This window comes from Lacerta agilis, chromosome 2, assembly GCF_009819535.1.
Source record: "Lacerta agilis isolate rLacAgi1 chromosome 2, rLacAgi1.pri, whole genome shotgun sequence".
NCBI lineage: Eukaryota > Metazoa > Chordata > Lepidosauria > Squamata > Lacertidae > Lacerta > Lacerta agilis.
This window is the reverse complement of record NC_046313.1, coordinates 81266268-81285141: the sequence shown is the minus strand read 5'-3', so window position 1 is coordinate 81285141 and position 18874 is coordinate 81266268. Positions and strand designations below refer to the sequence as shown.

The following is an 18874-nucleotide window of genomic DNA, read 5'->3' as shown; positions in this document are numbered from 1 at the left end:
GGTCCCACCCTGCTGCCGATGGATGTCTGGAGATTAGAATAACTAAATTTACAGTGTCTATTCTTGGCACTGATTGAGGAAAAGGGCATTCTCATTGTCAAGGAAGGAAGTGGGTGGCTGCCCTCCCCCTCTCAATGCTCTAGGGAGGCACTAAATAATAATGCCATGAGGAATACTTTCACCCTAAAAGCATTGTAGGGAACAGGCTGGGAATGAAGGAAAGACTGCTGTCTTTAGCTTGCCAGTTTCATGGGAGTCTATTCCTGAAACACATTTTAGTGATTTTTTTTTGTGGTGTTCCGTCTCCCCTCCCCCCAAGAAAACACACTATGGTCAATTAATTTTAGCTGGGGTTGATCCTGTTCTTCTTCCTTGCTGCAGAATTTGATATGAACTCCTCCTGTTTTAATGGCCAGTTCACCTTGAATAAATTCAAATCAGGCAATTATATATTGTTCTAATTATAATTAGATTAATACATTGCTCTCATTGCTCCATCAAAGTCTGCTCTGCTTTTTTGAGAAGTAGTAGCTATTATACATTTGTGAGTTGTTTTCTTTGCTCAGGTTGGCCAAATATCATGGCTTCAGTAGCTTGTTATTAGGTAGCAGTAAAGAATTAGCACTTAAGTTTTTACTGCTTACAGCTGTTCTATAGCTGCCACCCTTCAGCAAAATCCCCTACTTCTCACAAACCTATAGATCAGGTGCCTTCAGTTAGTCAGTCTAGGGAATGCATGCTTTGGGAGAAGTACACCTTTGTGAACATACTATTTCCACAAAGCAGACAATTGCAGCTCTTTTTAAGAATCAAATGAAAGAGACCCTGTGTCATGCTTACAAGCTTACAAGTTTTCTCCAATTACTGGTATAGCATAGTGGTTAAGATTGGCTCTTTTTACCTGCAGCATATGAAAGTGGATATGAAAGAGTCATGCAGTTGGCCCCACCTATGAGGTTCTTTCTTACAGACCCATACCAATTGTGGGATTCACACAGTGGGAAGGCGGCTCCACTTTTGTATATGTGTGTGTGCTTGAAGAGACGTTGTGGCCCATGTGTCAGTAAGCTCTTTGAAAGCTCCCAGTTCAAATATTACATCAGGCTCGAGCTCTCAGCGTTGTTTCAGCCAAGTCGCTGTCTCTCAGCCTCTGTACCCTCTCCACATCTACACCATGGGAATAATAATAATGACTAGTTTATTTAATACATTTATTTTTTGCTTTCCTTACAGCATGGAACTCAACTTAGTTGAGCTACTATGATTGCTGAGATACTGACCTGGTTCACATGGCATGATAAGCTAAGCTATGACTTAGCAAGACTGCACAGTCTCCCAGAGAGGAGCTTGCAGCCACTTTGTTCCTCCTACCTAAGCTAAGCCACGGTTTGGCTTTGTGTGCCATCTGAACAGAGACTTGTAGCTAAGCTCTTCTCCTCACTGACCAGAAGCTTGGCTTAGCTCTAATTACCACCTAAAATGTGTGTGTGTTTGTAGAAAACATGATGTCCCTAACTTTGTCCAGACGTTGAGACAAAGTATGAATCTAAGCATCTGAGGAAATTCTATCTGATTGGCCCCAGTGGGGTAAAAAGTCTCCTGCACCAAGTTCAAAAAGTGAAAGGTGATCCATAGATTCGTGCTGCAACTTCTTGGTGCGTCTGTTGTATAAATGTTTTGCATAACCAAGATTAGATCCTGAAATGTTGTTGCTTTGCCTGTGGCAAGGGATACTTGTCAATGAGTAACTTTGCTACAGTAGGAAGAGAAGGCGGATGGAGGGGAAGCCCTCTGCCATGTTTGCAAAGCACAAGCTGCACCGCTTGTTGTTATTTTGGACTTGTTTAGTGAAAATAAACATATACCTCAAGGAGAACTGCTCCTTGCTGAAACCATACACAAAGCCCTTTGGTATGTGAAGATTAACTGAAAGATTGTTGGCCAACAAGGCTTCGTGAACAGGTATTTTAACAGGGTAGCTTGGTTACGACCAAATTTCTGATTATTATTATTTTACCACAAATACTTTGAAGCCTGCATCTGGATCATCATGTGTGATAACTGCTCACACATCTTTTGCATTGTGTGGATACAGAATAAGAAGCCGCAGCCCTACTATAGTCTTGCTTATACTGTACCTACTTTCTGAAGCACATTGCTATCATACATCTCTGTAATCAGAGGGTTGTCTGCAACTAAGTTCTACTCAAAGTAGAACTGCTGAAATTAATTGGCCCAGTACTAATACTGAATACCCATCAAGCTTCTCCGTTTCTAATTAAAAGACAAAGTGTTAGGATTTTAACAAGGGCAACACAAAAATTCCTTGTAGGGCCTGTGTTGGCCATTGTACATGAGGTGCAGTATTGGTGCCTTAGTTCTTCCTTAGTTTTGCCATTTAAATTCTGTTATATACGTATGATGCTGTGTGATATCAGTGTTTGGCAGTAAACAGAACTGCCTAGCAGAACCTGCTTTTACCACGATTAATGTTTTAGCTGCTTTGAAGTCTGAACATGGGTTTGCTTGGTTGTGCTTGGCTGCTGATGGCATGCTAAATGTGATAATAACACAGCAATGAGGGCACTCAGTGGATAAAAATGCACAATGCTTTCACAGGTTAAAATCCGCAGTAAAATAGGAGCATAAGAGATGTATTTATTTTTTGGCTGCTGTTCTGTTTGCGATTGAGCAATTTTGTGAAGCTTAGGAATGTGGAGATAATGGTGTTCTCATTTGAAATACTATTCATGTTTAAAAGTGAAGAAGATGGAAAAAAGGATGAACTTTAGTGGCAGAAGGTTGAAGGATATGGTAATTTACAAAATATGGATCAACATGGTTTGGTTAATTGGTCACAACATTTTCCAGTGAAGGCAGTTCTAAGCAAAGAATAAATATTTTACATTTAAAATAACAGTAAATATACTTGCTTTGGCTGATGAGGCAGAATTTGGCAGGGCTTGCTAATAGAAATTGTCTATGGCCATTGCTTTGGATATTGTTAGATTAAACCATACAGTATAAACGTTTTGGCTTGCACAGGAGTTTGAACAGTCATTAATTTTTTTAAAGTTGTGTTAGAGTCACTTACTGAGTATCTGTTTTTGTTAGTGATGTTGAGGCTGATAAGGGCATAATGAGAATGTAGGAGAGATGGTGAGTTGCATGTAAGAGAGATGGTGAGTTGAATGTAGGAGAGATAGTGAGTAGGTTTATATGCTTAGATTTGTAACATAATCTAGCCCTATTCAAGTGTTCTCAACATCCAGAGATACAGCACATGGCAAGGGGAGCCATGGGGACAAGTGTGCAGCATCTGCCCCACCACCTTCTGTGAGTTTGAGGGTGATTATTTGAAGTGGGGAACTTGCTTCTACTTTTGGAGGCCCATCCCATGTGATGTTGAACACTGATTTCCAGAGTTCTCCATCGCATGGAGAACTTCCTTAAGTGCAGGAACCTCTTGCTGCAGATAATCATTCTGCAGTTTGGAGAGGGTGATGGGCACAGAGCCAGTGTTCTCATCTCCCTGTGTCATTTGTTGTGCATTTCCCTGTGTATTTCCAGAATGCCTGAAAATGGCTTCTGTGGTCTGTCAATTCTAGTTGGGCATCTGTTTGTGAATCTCAGTTGTTACTGAACTGATTTAAATGATTTCTTTTTGGTGGCCACTTCTAACTGATCTTGGCTGTTGTGCTACTAAAACACTGTAGGAGATACTGCCTAGTAAGATTTCATGGACTGGATAGGCTTATAGAATTAGCAGAATCAATCTAAGCTTGTTTTATTTTCTGTTTGTTTCTACTATAGATAATGGTTACAGTTCCACATATAATTGGTGTTATCACATAATCCTACAACTGGAAGGAACCAAAATGTAATCAAGTCCAACTCCCTGACTTGAGGCCAGTGATAGGGGTTGTAAAAAGAAAGAAGAATAGAGAACTTTCTGGAAAATTTGCAGATTAGGGTAATTTGCAAGGGGTAGTTTTACATCAGAAAATGCTCAACTTGTTTAAGGTTCTCTGTGCAGCTAGCCCCACACCTACAAAGCTTCAGTGCTTCTGTTGTGAACTTGCTTTGGCACTAGTTGATGTGCTCCATTCAGACTCATACTAGTCCTGAATGTGAGCATTGTACATTCCTATATAGTGCCCAGGCTTGAGACTATCTGCCTCATACTCTCTTTCACAGCACTGTGGACATGAAGGTTCAGGGCTTCAAATTTGAACATTTTAATGCAGAGGAGGCAGGGACTTTAACATCTTTAATGATTTTGTGTGTGAGAGAGAAATATGTAATGACACCTTCCTCAAATCCAATTTGTTTCCCTACATTAAACCCTTGGTTGAACTGGCAGACCATTTTCCTTCCCTTTAACCAAATGGTTACCCACCCTGCCTTGTGCCTGTACTTTCTCTTTGCTCAAATGCTGCTAGGACTGTACAGTGTGTATGTGCTGTCCTCAGTCTTACTGTTTTGAATCCCCTTCTAGAATTATTTATTCTACAATCCTGGAGATTCCCTGACTACCCACAAACCCAACTAATAATGGGAGTTCAATCAATGAGAAGAAGGTGACCCTGCACAGCATGACGATTGTCATATTTTCAGGAAACCTTCAGAGATGGATAGTTAAGAGCGATTATTGCTATACCTAGAGAGGGAGGGGGAGAATTGGAAATCTACTAATGAGTTCCTGTCAGGCAGAATTTAACCAAAGAACAAATACCATTTTGTATATTTGGAGGGTCTGTACTTACAACACCAAGCAATGATACAAGGAAGTTTTGTGAAAGGACAGACAGGCTTTGTACAGGCCTCCATTACATTCATGTGCTGTATTCCAGTTATGAAAGTCATCCCAACAAGTCTCAGTTGTAGCTATAAAGTCACATTTCTCTTCCTGTATTAGGTGTTCAAACTCATCTTATTTCCCATACTCTGCGCATGAGTGAATAGACATAAAAAACGTTGGGTTTCTGTTCCACTGCTATATTAATGTGGGGTTTGCAAGACAACACCACAACTTCCTCAGTTTCTCCTATAGTACCAAGTCCCCATCTTTAAGTGCTTATCTCTGGGCTATTTTCTCCGCCCCACAGGATTTAGTTTTTATGTTCTCTTGATCAAGTTCACCATGCTTCTGCCAAGCTCATTTCCCCCCATCCTCGTCAGGAGCAGCCCATCTCCTGCCAGTAGTCCATTAAGGAAGCTTAGACATGGTCTCAGAAACTGAGCCTCTCTCGCTGACACCATCTATATAAGACATTCTAGGGAGGTTTTTTCTCTCTGTATGTAGTTCTCTGCATTTACACAGGAAGAATTAGATACTAAGGTCCTTCAATTTCCTGCCTTTTGCAACCTAATCAGATGGGATACTGTCCTAGTTGTGCCTGATGGTGTCATTTGTTCCCACATGGATGAACAAGAAGGGATAAAGATCAGTGGGCATGACAGACCATTTCTCCAGCCCATCCTAGATCCAGGCACTATGGGATCAGCATTCTCCAAAAGTTAACAGATCTGATCAGCACACAGTCACATCCTTACTTCTCAGTAGGGAGTCCACAACCTTTGTCCTTCTCTTCATGCAGGTGGTGATTGAGCTACCTCTGTTCCCAAAGGTTTGAGACTCTTCATTCCCACTTAGTGCAGCCTGCTTCATACATTCTCCATCGGGATTGTTAGAGCCTCTCTCATTGAAAAGATTTTGAAAACAATACATTAGTTCCAGTGGTTCAGAATGTTCCTGCTTCTAACAGTCACTCTGGTTCATGCACTTCCCCTGTTTGCTACAGTTCTCCTTTTCTTCCCTGAGACTCTTCCTGCTTTTGTCCTTGCCATAGTGCCCCCTGTATCCTTATCTCCTCTAATGAGGCAGTGAGCAAACTTGCTCATCCATTCTTTTTACTTTCTCTTCCAACAGAGCAATCCGCTTACCCTTGCTGTTAGTACACAAGCCTTGATGTAGAAGCTTTCTTCCTACACTCTCCTAGGTACTGCTAGGATAAGGAGATTGGAAGGTTTGGCTTCCATTTTCAGTTAACCAAACTGTGGTTAATCTTAACTATTCATTATTGAAACAAGACAACTTCATAAATAATAGTTTGAAGTTGGCTTGTTTCAGTAAAACATAGTTAAAACCAGGCATAGGCAAACTTGGCCCTCCAGATGTTTTGGGACTACAACTCACATCATCCCTGACCACTGGTCCTGTTAGCTAGGGATGATGGGAGTTATAGTCCCAAAACATCTGGAGGGTCGAGTTTGCCTATGCCTGGTTAAAACTAACCCAGTTTGTGTCCAATTTTAAAAATAATTCTTAATTGTTATTTGGAAGCAAAAGCTTCCAATCTCATGGCCATTGTGGAGGGGGCTGATGATCCCAAGGCTCATTCATGTAAATGCTGAACCATAATTAGTTTTATATCTGAATGAGGCCTATGTATGCTTCAGTAGTCAATGAACTGAAGTTAATAAGTGAAAAATAGTTGTTGGATTGACAGCCCTATTCCCCAACACCTTTATTAACTTTAACTGTCCTAGCTTTGTAAAGTAAATACTGCCAATTTGAATCCTCCTTAACATATACCTAACTGTGCTCTATGGCAGTGTTTTTCAACCTTTTTTGGGCAAAGGCACACTTGTTTCATGAAAAAAATCACGAGGCACACCACCATTAGAAAATGTTAAAAAATTTAACTCTGTGCCTATATTGACTATATATAAAGTAATTCTCTTGAATTTTTCCATTTTTCCCACGGCACACCAGGCAACATCTCGCGGCACACTAGTGTGCCGCGGAACAGTGGTTGAAAAACACTGCTCTATGGAACAGTTCATTATTTAGACTATTTCTTGAGGATCTTTTTACTCCCAACTTTTGTTTTTTCCCTTCATTCCTTGTTCTAGTTCTCTTTCCCCACCTATTGTCTTGTGTCTCCCTATGTTCCTGGAAAACTGGTGCCTGTTAATTTCCAAATATGAGCAATAATGTATTTCAGAGACTGAATCTGACTAATTTGCATTATTCTAAAATTAGAATAGACTTTTTGGTGTCTCCAAGGAGGAGGTTCTGTTTAAGTATTCTCTCCCCCACCCCATCGATAGAATTAAACCACGAGTTTGTGCTGGATGTCATCACGCAAAACGTAGCTACAGCATTGCAAACATAATACCACAATGCAAATAATATTTAAATCAAAGGATTTTAAAACTGTGTACTCTGTATTAAAGTTTGTGTGTGTAAGGGAGAGGGAGAGGGACTGACTCTTCACCTATGTTAATACAGTACTATTTGTTTTTTTTCTTTCTGCAAACACAAAAGCCAAGGGGGAGGGAATATTTCATAAAAATCAATGCTATTGTGTCCTCTGGTCTAAGCCATAAAACAAGAGCAACAGAAACATTCCCTTTGAACTTGAAATCCCTTTCTAAGCTGCTGATCTAACCTAAGCAAGAGAGGGAGAATTTACTAGTCAGAAACATTTGTTCTTTTTTCCCTTTCCCTTTTCTTTTTTTTAACTCCTTAAGTGAGTTTGATGCTGCACCTCTGCCCATAAATTAAAAAAATATTATTGTAATGTAGGTCAGTGAACTGAAGCGCCACTGTACACCATGGAGGATTAAAGTCAGAAAGGCAACCCTCTTCCACTCCCACTAGGTCATATGACAATATAAACAAGAAATGCAAGGAGCCTTCAGCTTTTTCTTGACCTAATCCTTTGTTTATGCAGCACTTAAACTGACTTTTGGGGTCGTCTCTGTCTGGCATTAAAGCCCTTAAGCTTTTTGAAGTTTCCCTGAAGTTAATAAAATTAGTCTGCCTTCACGGCGAGGCCCCTGTCTGCTGCCTCAAAAGAAGAGTATGTATCCGTTGTTGTCTTTGCAGCTCTAGGTTTTTAAACTTCACATTTTATAACCAGAAAGAAACTGGAGGAGAGTCTGAGGAGAGACCCAAAGCCCAAAAGGCTGCTCAGCTAATGGGCAAAGCGATTGCCATAGTAGATGTTCTGAGAACTCAAAGGAGATTATGGCTCTATCCAGTGATTGGCGCTAAATTGCTGGTGCAGTAATAAAGAGTTAGGTTTCAGTGGGAGCAAATAATAAGCTTTTCTAAAACATTTTGTAAGAAGGAGAGGGCAGCATAAAAATGAAGACAGTTTCAACACTACAGTTGTTCACATTAGAAAAAATGCTATTTTTTTGAAAGCTGAAGTTCCTGTCCTGCTACCTGCCAGTAAACAATTGGTGGCCATATAGTGATGCTTTCCAAACAAAGAGAAACAATTTTCTGTATTTCCTTAAGCAAACATAATATTGCATTAAATTGATACAGGTCAATATTAATTTTAGATTAGGTGTGATTTGTAAGACAAAATTAAGAATGAGCAATGTTTATCATCTTACTAGGTGTACAGGTGGGCAAACTGAGTTTTGGTCCCTGCTTATGCATTTATTTAGACCATAATCTGGTCAAGGCGGTTGCTAGTGCTCTAATTCTGGAAATGGGAAACTTCATCTCGCAGAAAGTGACTTATTTATGTTATAACTTAATTCCCCTACCCCAGTCCCATTTTGCCAGCTGTTTTTAGCTGTAGCCTCATGTTGTGTACGTGTGTGTGTGTGTGTGTGTGTGTGTGTAGAGAGAGAGCTATTTCTGGTTTTAAATGTTGTTAGTTGCTTTTAGGACTGATGCTCAAAAGGTGAGATATAAATGGGGGGGGGGAATAAGTAATGGCACAATCCAGTTGTCCGTTGCATATTCACCTCCTTCCTTTGCCTCTCCTTGAGTAACCCTCTCATGCCTGGAGAGCAGTGCTCACTGGACAGCAATGCATGCCTAAGGCCAGATGGTTTGGACCCTAAATAAAATAAATAATAAGCTTTCAAAACCAGCCACTGTTGAAAAAGCTTCTCAGGTCCAACTCCTATACTTTCCACAAACCATATTGCATTTGCTTTTTGACTTTGGCAATATTCTGAATACACAATGTTTACCATCCAAATTAGTTGTGAGAAAAATTCTGTGCAGCTGAAAATCTTGTGTCTCCTGAATTTAAAATACTACTCTTGGTCCACCTAAAAAGGTCTGCCTGCGTGGCTCTGTATTTCTTACTTTGTGGGATCTGTGTGACACAGAATTACAACGTTGACTTGATGAGAAATCATGGTAGCTTGCCGTTCAATAAAGCAGCATTTTCTTATTTCCTTTCATGTCAAGACTCTAGTTATGACACTGAGGCACAGTGACTTCAGGGGTTAGTATCATCCAAAGATATTCACACCTTGGGGATTAGGCTCACTTCATTGCACCTTTGCTTTGCCAGTGCCCCAGGGAGCATCGTTTATCTTTCCCTGTGCAACAAGCTTGCTGCCTCTTGTACCTGATTGCTTAATTATGAATCCAAAGTTGGAATGGTGACTTCCACTGGTTTAATAATCTTTAAATTAAAATTAAATACAGCTACTTTAAGACTCTGAGTTTAACAAATTGACATGATTACATACTCCTTGCAAAGATGAATTTTTAAAAGTTATACAGTGGTACCTTGGTTTACGAACTTAATCCGTTCCGGAAGTCCGTTCTTAAACCAAAGCATTCTTAAACCAAAGCGTGCTTTCCCATAGCAGCAGGGGACTCAAGTTCCCAAACCAAAACACCTACTTCCAGATTTGCAGTGTTCTTAATCCAAGTTGTTCATAAACTAACCTGTTCTTAAACCAAGGTACCACTGTATTGTCATATTAGAAGCATGTTTCCTTATATGAACAGGCAAAAGAATCTGCTGAAATGAAGGTGGTAAGGAGTTGAAAGGTGGTAGACATGTCAGTAGGAATAATGTCAGGAGCCTGAGAGCTGTGGGTACATTTGGGTGCATTTAGAAGCAGATCTAATGTGGTACATAACATATTAGAAACCTGGAGCCAAGGAAATGACTGCTTAACACAAATATACACAAATCAGATGCACAAATATAGGGTGGTGGGGGACAGATGGACACATGGCTTGACTGTAGTACTTGTGAGAAGGATTTAAGAAAGGACCACAAACAACATGAGCCAACATTGTGATGCAGCCAGTGGTGTGTGTGGAACTAATGCAATTCTAGGCTGCACCAACAGAAGTATAGTGTCCAGATCAAAGCAATTCATAGTACCACCCTATTCTGCCTTGGTTCAACCTCACCTTGCAGTTCTTTCTCCAGTTATGGGCACCGCCGGTGCTTTTTTCTGGGGGTATGCAGGGGTACGCATACCCCTAAACATTTTGGGCATCTTTGTACTTTTGTCAGTTTACTGTATTTATTTTTACTGATTTGAACTATAAAATGGTGATTTTTTTTTTGGAGTCAAAATGAGAGTACCCCTAAACATTTTTTTTAGAAAATAAAAAGCACTGGGCACCACAGTTTAAGAAGGATTTTGACAAGCAGGGACGTGTGCAGAGGAGGGCAGCCAAGATGATAAAGGATCTGGAAATCAAGCTTTATGAGTGACAGTTGGGGGAGTTGGATATGTTTAGCCTAGAGAAGAAAAGAGTGAGAGCCATCTTCAAATATCTGAAGGGTTGTCACATGAAAGATGGAGCAAACTACAAAACATGAGGAAGAACTTTCTGATGGTAAGAGCTGTTTGGCAGTGGAACAGACTACTTTGAAAGGTGGTGGACTCTCCTTCCTTGAAGGATTTAAAGCAGAGGTTGGATGGCCATCTGTCAGAGATTCTTTAGCTGTGATTCCTACATTGCAGGGGGTTGGAAATGCAGTATCTTAAAAAAAAAATATTAAACCGAGAACTTAGATTTTGTGTTTGTGTGTTTGTTTGTTTTTTGTAGCTTTGTGATGATTACAGTGTGATTGGCCGTTCACTGTTTAAAAAAGAGACCAACATCCAAATTTTTGTGGGGCTGAAGGTCAAGCTGTCTACAGGAGAGGAAGGTTTAATAGAAGGCGGCTTTGGACAGAGTGGAAAGTTTAAAATCCGCATTCCAGGTAAGTGTTTATCTTGCTGCATGCATACATTTAGGAAATGTTTTTCTAATGTCCTCAAAAATCCTGGGGAGCCCTTTATTATATGCATTCAGAGATACTCATAGCACACAAGTGGGAGGTATTGTGAAATTGGCTCATTGTGGGAGACTTTTATTAGGACTGAGCCAAAAGAAAGACTCTTCATCTGAATACAGTCATGTGAAAAATGTCCCCTTTCTGTGAACAGGGGAAAAAGGTCTTTGCACCACAACAGCCCATGCTCTTCCCACCCGAAACCCATTCAAAGTGTTAGCAATGAGATGCAAAAGTACTGTCCGTGCTCAAAATTGGTCTCAAGATAGCCAAATCTGACTTAGCTGTGTGATGCTGTGGCATCAATACACTTACTATGTGATCCTGATTGACTGGGAACAATTATAAAAAGCTGACATTTGATGGAGGCGTTTTATTTTATTTTACCCAAATGTTTTTTCTCCACACTTAAAATATTTCTGGTTTGCCTATAGTTTAGCTTTGATTGTTATTGTTATTAATTGGAAACATATAACAATTTAGAAACATGAAAACAGAAGAAAGTTGCTAGTCCTAGTCTTGCTGTGAAAGGACCTTCTTGCATACATAGCAGCTTGTCATGGATTATGACAAGTAGTACAAACAGAAATCAGAAGCCTCTTTTCTTTACCACAGAAAGGTCACTTAAGGTACTTCACTACCACTTGCTAACCCAGGTGAAGAGCACTCAGGAAAGCCTTTTCAAGAGGATTTGCCAAGAGCAGAAGATATTACTTTTGTAGTACAAGGTTTTCCTAACCTTTCCAAATAACCCTTCTATTTAAGACTAATTTCCAGTGCAAGTAATGTTACACTAAGGCACTTGGTTTTCATATTGAGCTTGTAGATACCTCCCCCGCCCCCACTTGCCTAGGCCATTTATATAATGAGCAGAGTAAATATTTATTGTAGGTTCAAACAGAAAAAAGAGCATGAAAAAGTAAGCAAGTTCAAAATAAAAGACAGCATGCAGTCACTCCTCAGCGTTTACCATGGAAGACTAAATTGCTGTTTGGATAGTCACAAAATGTGCACAAAGTACCATGAGTTTTGAACAGAGTTCCCTTCTGGCTCTTTCAGTACCATATTCTAGGCAACTCCCTGGCCTCAAAACATGATCCCTCACCACCATATTAAAGATCAGATATGCTCACCCTTCCCACTTTTTACATGCAGTACTCCACAAGAAAAGTGTTAGTCAATAAGCTGGTCCTTCACTGCCATTTGACAGTTAATAAACCTTGGTGTCAGGAAACCCCCCTCCCCACGGCAGGTAGCATCCCGGGAGAGCTTGCAGTACAGGGATCCGCCCCCGTTGTTTACCAGCTCGTCATCCCCTCCTCTGCAGGAAGCGACCATTCCTCCAGTGGGGAGGGGGAGTTAGAGGCAGGAAGTCGGCGCAGGGGCTGTGAAGAGATCACAGAGCCTGAGCACCAAGGGGGAAGAGGGGAACGGGGTCAGTTTCCCACGCCCCGAGTTCGCAGACAGGAAGGACATGGAAGGGGGAGGCGGGGGTTCAGAATCCCGCGCCTCTTTTGCTGGGCAAAGAGCCGGAAGGGTTCATTCCCGGACTCTGCAGAGGGATGAGATGGACGTTTGAACTTTTGCTCCACTGTAAATATCTGCACAATAAAGAACTTAGTCTTAGAAGTTCTGCGTTTGGCTGTTTTCTCATGAGCAACCACTGACCGTCCTTATACTTGGTTACAACTAGTAGTTAGGGATGCGGGTGGCGCTGTGGTCTAAACCACAGAGCCTAGGGCTTGCCGATCATTAGGTCGGCGGTTCGAATCCCCGTGATAGGGTGAACTCCCGTTGCTTGGTCCCTGCTCCTGCCAACCTAGCAGTTCGAAAGCACATCACAGTGCAAGTAGATAAATAAGTACTGCTCTGGCGGGAAGGTAAACGGTGTTTCCGTGCGCTGCTCTGGTTTGCCAGAAGCAGCTTAGTCATGCTGGCCATATGACCCGGAAGCTGTATGCCAGCTCCCTTGGCCAGTAAAGCAAGATGAGCGCCGCAACCCCAGAGGCTTCCGCGACTGGACTTAACAGTCAGGGGTCCCTTTACCTTTACCTTTTTACAGCTAGTAGGTAGTGAGGAGAGATGTTAGCCATGAGTCCAGGACCAAACGTTGGCCTAGTTCAATATGTTATAGGAGCAAAAGGGACCAAGGAAGAGCAAAGTGGCTGTGCGTTCATCTCTAGGAGCCTGCAGGTTTGCCTTAGCATGCCATGCAAAACAGACCAGTGAAATGCATACAACCCTTTGAGGAAAATCAGCACCTGTACCTGTTGGGGGACAAGTCTTTTAGATTCATATCATACAGATTTTTAAAAATTAATATGCAAAACTGAAAAGAACTTGGAAGAAGGATATTCAAGTTCAGCCTTTCCCTGGGAAGTTTGGAAAGGAGATGGTTCTCAGCTTGATAAGTTAGGTTTGGAGCAGGGTGGCAGTTTTTTCTTGCCAGTTTCTACTGTTTTTCAAAGTATTTATTAGGAAAATTTGGAGAACTATACTGGGAAATGAGAACAAATGCATTATTAATATTCCAATATTCCAATAAAAATTTCTGAAATTCGTTTTTCAAATTGGTTATAGTTTTGAACTGATATGAAATTAAACAAAATAAAACAAAACGAGAGTCTCAGCCAGAGTGGATTACATAACTGCAGTTTGTATATATTGTAAACTTTAACTACAATCCAATGTGATTTCTATTTTAAAATTTGTTCTAAACTGTGCTTAATTTGATTTTCTTGGAGAGAGGAAAACAGGTTTCCCACCATGACTAATGTTAATTTTAGCTTGTTTCTTGTTTGCGGACCACAGTGTTTTAATTATTCTGAATAATTACAGTATATTATGGCTTTAAAGCGAGATGAGCGCCGCAACCCCAGAGTCGTTCGCGACTGGACTTAACTGTCAGGGGTCCTTTACTTTTACCTTTTTATGTCTTTAAGATACTAATTATAAAATGTGATGTACAACCTTCTTTCGCATTATTAATCCAAAGATCTAAGAAATGGGTGTGACAAATAAGTTTGCAAACCCATGCAAAATATTTGTTAATGCTTCTAATGTGGCTCTTCAATATTTATTTCTATTGGATTCAAAGGAGTGTGTTTCAGGCTGGTCTTTGAGCATAAGACTTTGAGGATTCAGCAGATAATAACTTAGTTTCAGAGGCTCTGGAACCAAGCAGGGCCCTGATTTTCACTGATACCCACCCACTGTATCCTGTGGTGTTCTGGTGGGTGTCCCACTCTTGGGAACAACTTCAGTGTAGTTGTGTAGGGGATATTTGTCAAAAATTGAGGGGAAGAAAAAAAGTTGATTAGCGATGAAGCATCTCATTGACAGGACAAAGTTTGCAGTGTCCAGCTGTGGTACACATGGCAATCTTTTCCCCATCCTAATCTCTTTCATATATCAGAATAATGGTTTCCTCATTTTGGGGGGTGGGGAGCCGAGACTGAGAATTAATTCCAACCAACAGTACATTATTAGCTGACTTGAGCATAAAGCTGTTTGCTTACACAAATGGTCTACTTGCATGAGCAGTGTACTATAAGGAGCCATGAACTCATGCAAGGTCAATAACTTTCTTTCCATGAAAACAAAATCGGCAAGTTCCAAGTTTTTGTTTTCATAGAAAGGGAGCCTCAAAATGTTGTGAAATCACAGTGTCAAGTTACACTACTCATGAGCAGTCCCCCCCCCCTCGTCAGCTGACAGCATATTGGCAGAACTGATTCAGAGTGACATGTCCCATGGCTGTGTTGACATTTGAGCCAAAGTCTGTTCCTGACACTCCATCCATAGCCATTCTGCTTACTATATATTTCCTAAGGATACAGTTTTTCTTTTATTTTTTTAACTCTACAAAAAATGATAAATACAAGAGAAAATCAATATTAATCCTAAAATATTTTGCTGTTTGGAAAAAGAAGTCAGCTGTTCTTCACTTTTTCTGATGTGCTGCCCTCTTCTCCTTCCATACAGTCAGGAGAGGGAAGTTTTTAAATAAGCTATGCAAGCCATGGTGTATAAAGCTGGCTTGTTTAACTAGCCATAGTTTTTGTGTTTTAAACCACAATCTCTGGTTTGCATGCAGTGGCAAGCCAGGTTTCATAGAAAGTGAGACTGAACTCTCCCAAAGTTATCATCCTGGCCTTGTGAGAAGAGGAAAGGTGAGCATGTGAGTCTGAGGCTCATAGTGTGCTTTCCTGCTTATGCATGTGGCACTAAACATGAGTTTAGACTTACCTGCAAGTGGGCTGTTTGTGTTTGTCTGGGCAGGGGAAGAATCCCAATTACAGTACTGGCACTACACAGTTTCCACATAGCTTGTGGGTTTTGACTGTAAACTCTCTGGGTTGTATCCAGTCTTGGTCCTACTAAAAGTAGAACCACTGAAATTCATAGATATTAGTAATTTAGGTATATTTATTTCAATAGCTCTACTCTGAGTTGAATTCAGATTGTACCCCCCAGCCAAAAGAATCCTAGGAACTGTAGTTCACCCCTCACAGACCTATGGTTCCCAGCACTCTTAACAAACTACAGTTCCCAGAATTGTTGATGTGTGTGTGCTTTATTTGTTATTTAAATGTATCATGTATAAACAGCCTTAGCATAGATTGGTGCACATGGGCTTCGATTATATTGGCAGCTGTTGACCTGTTTAGTAGATTCTTGGCTATAGTTACTAATTTTCAAATAAAATAAAGATTTATGTTTTATTTGATGTCAGAAAGCCTGTAGCATATGGGAGCTGGCAAGTTCTCATCCCAAATGAATTCTTGCCACCATGTGGGGACCAAGCAGCACAATCTGTGATTACCTCCACATGTACCAAGCTTTTGGAGTCTGTAGAATATTATAGTATTTTAGGACTTCGTTCTGAACAAAGCTAAAGACACGGTTCCTTCTCACAGGTGCTAAGATCTCATTATGGTAACCATGTCCAGTGCTGCACAACAAATCAAATCAAGATTTACAGAATTGCTTGTTCCTATTCTCATTCACTGAATATTTTCTGGTATGGGTCATGATAGAATTTGGCAAGTTATAACAGAATATTGTAGCAAGGAGTTTCTCCATTCACCATCTAGTCTGAAACAGGCTTCAGTCTTTGCCACCCATAAATGCAGCGGTAGTGACTTAAACAAGGCTGTCTTACAGAACCAAAACTGCACACTCTGGAGAAAATAAAAGCATGACTAGAAAATTGCTAGATGTTTCTGTTTCTTTAAGAGCTACCAACATTTCATTGTGGAGAAGGGTAGTTGATATGACGTTGCTTAAGTCAAATATAGTTCACATTCCATTGTTAGGTCAGTGTTGCTTTTTTAATATGTCTGTATCCTGTTTGTGGTTTTTTAAAAGAGTTTTTTTTTAAGTTTAGCTGGTTGAATTCTCCTCTTCTGTTCCTCTCCCCATACATATTATTCTACCTCTTGTTCTCTTTCATAAAAGTTCCTTTCATAGAGGCTTACTCATATAACCTTTTAAAGAAACAATGTAATTAATTTTTTGAAGATTCCTTAAACAGCATGCATACAAAACTCTCCCACTCCTCATGAGAACAAATGAGAAGTTTAAATGGTTGAGGGATGACTTCAAGCTGAAAGACATAATAGTTTCTTTAAAGGAGGAGAAAAACAAAGAAAAAAGAAAAGCACCCAATTTTTTTAATCCAGTTGAAACTGTTGTAGAAAAGAAAGGCTCTAGAAATGAAAGAAACTGTTGCAGTACATTTGGTGCAAGTGAATTGATTGCACAAAGAGAATACATATTCTATTCGGTAGCCAATTTTACTGTACCTGTATTGGGGAATCAATTTTTAAGTAACAGATAATAGTAGCAAATAATCCTGGCAAATAGAAGGGGAAGAAATGGAGGCAGTGAGAGATTTCACTTTTTTGGGTTCCACGATCACTGCAGATGGTGACAGCAGTCCCGAAATTAGAAGACGCCTGCTTCTTGGGAGAAAAGCAATGACAAACCTAGACAGCATCTTAAAAAGCAAAGACATCACCTTGCCGACAAAGGTCCGTATAGTTAAAGCTATGGTTTTCCCAGTAGTAATGTACGGAAGTGAGAGCTGGACCATAAAGAAGGCTGATCGCCAAAGAATTGATGCTTTTGAATTATGGTGCTGGAGGAGACTCTTGAGAGTCCCATGGACTGCAAGAAGATCAAACCTATCCATTCTCAAAGAAATCAGCCCTGAGTGCTCACTAGAAGGACAGATCCTGAAGTTGAGGCTCCAGTACTTTGGCCACCTCATGAGAAGAGAAGACTCCCTGGAAAAGACCCTGATGTTGGGAAAGATGGAGGGCACAAGGAGAAGGGGACGACAGAGGATGAGATGGTTGGACAGTGTTCTCGAAGCTACTAACATGAGTTTGGCCAAACTGCGAGAGGCAGTGAAGGATAGGCGTGCCTGGCGTGCTCTGGTCCATGGGGTCACGAAGAGTCGGACACGACTGAACGACTGAACAACAACAACAACAACAACAATAGTAGAGTTGCATTTGCTTTGACTTTATGTACACATTTACCTGGAAGTTAGTACCACTGAACTCAGTCGGGTTTACCTTTGAGTATACAAGTATAGGCTTATACTTTAAGACTCTTAGGGGACTGATGTGTTTTTGCAGGTGTGTTCCATTTCATGTCATTGACACAATAGTAGTGCATTAGTGGTAGATTTATTCCGGATGTCCACAAGTCATTCTGCTTTATTAGTTCTTCTCTGGTCCTTGCCCATGTTAGCACATTATTGCTTTCCAGAAGAGCACTCTTGCACTACAGCTCAACAAAAGTTGGACAACCCACCTGGAACATTTGTGGTATGAAAAGGTGCAGAATTTCAGCAGGAAGCTATGGAACATGCATCAATTAGAAACAAAGGACCATGGCCATCCCCAAACTTTTGCAAGTGGGATTGCATGTAACTGCCTTGATACCATCATAAATACAAATTATAAATGTGCAAGGAAAATGATTTTTGGAGGGGCCTTAACTTGCATTTAGAAGGTAAAAACAAGGTCCCACCCTCTAGATTTAAAAGAATAGCTGTGTTAGTGGCAGTTTTTGCCAGGAGCTTAAAATCAATAGGGAACCATGCAGGTTTGGGGGTTGCAAAGGAGAGTCTTTGGTACCCTGCTTCTTCCCTATGACACCTCCTGTCTTTTGATCCTGCTCTCCTCTCAACATCGAATCTCCTCATAGATGTTTCCAAAATGTGAAGGAACTCGGAAAAGCACAAGAAAATGTATTAAAGGGGCTAAAGATAATTGATTTGCTATAGAAAGAAAAAAGGAAATACAGAGAAAGTATGTAATGGTAAATTGTACAGAATGATAATTAAGCATGATTATGTACGCAAGAGATGTTGATGCATTGTGTAGGATTCCCCAAGAAAGTATAACACAGCCCAATCCTATCCACATTTAACTGGAAGTAAGTTACTGACTTACGGTGGAATCCTAACAAAGTCTGCTCAGATGTAAGTTCTATTGAATTCAGTAGAGCTTACTCCCAGGTGAGTGGTGTTAGGACTGCAGCCTTACTCCCAAATACATGTGCATAACATTGCACCTTTAGAAGAAGAGTAAGTGTGAAGAAGAGCAACACATTGTTTCATAGCAGATGTTTATTAGATCAAGATTTGGCTTTGTACCTATAGTGTGTGCATCTCCTCACAGATTTTCCCCTTGCTGCTCTGTTAAGGTGTGTGCATAAAGGACTCGTGTAAGCAGAATCAATGACAAGTTTTGATCCCATATCAATATCTACCCAGCTGGGGGTAT

At 40.5% G+C, this 18874-nt stretch overlaps 1 protein-coding gene across 2 annotated transcripts in view; it reads left to right on the top strand.

Moving 5' to 3' along the window:
- EEFSEC (eukaryotic elongation factor, selenocysteine-tRNA specific) overlaps positions 1-18874 on the top strand; it is a 164466-nt gene that overhangs the window by 98309 nt on the left and 47283 nt on the right. For both annotated transcript variants that reach the window (XM_033141034.1, XM_033141035.1), the window contains exon 7: positions 10844-11000. In XM_033141034.1, coding sequence (XP_032996925.1) covers positions 10844-11000 — 157 coding nt within the window. The remainder of the gene's footprint in view (positions 1-10843; positions 11001-18874) is intronic.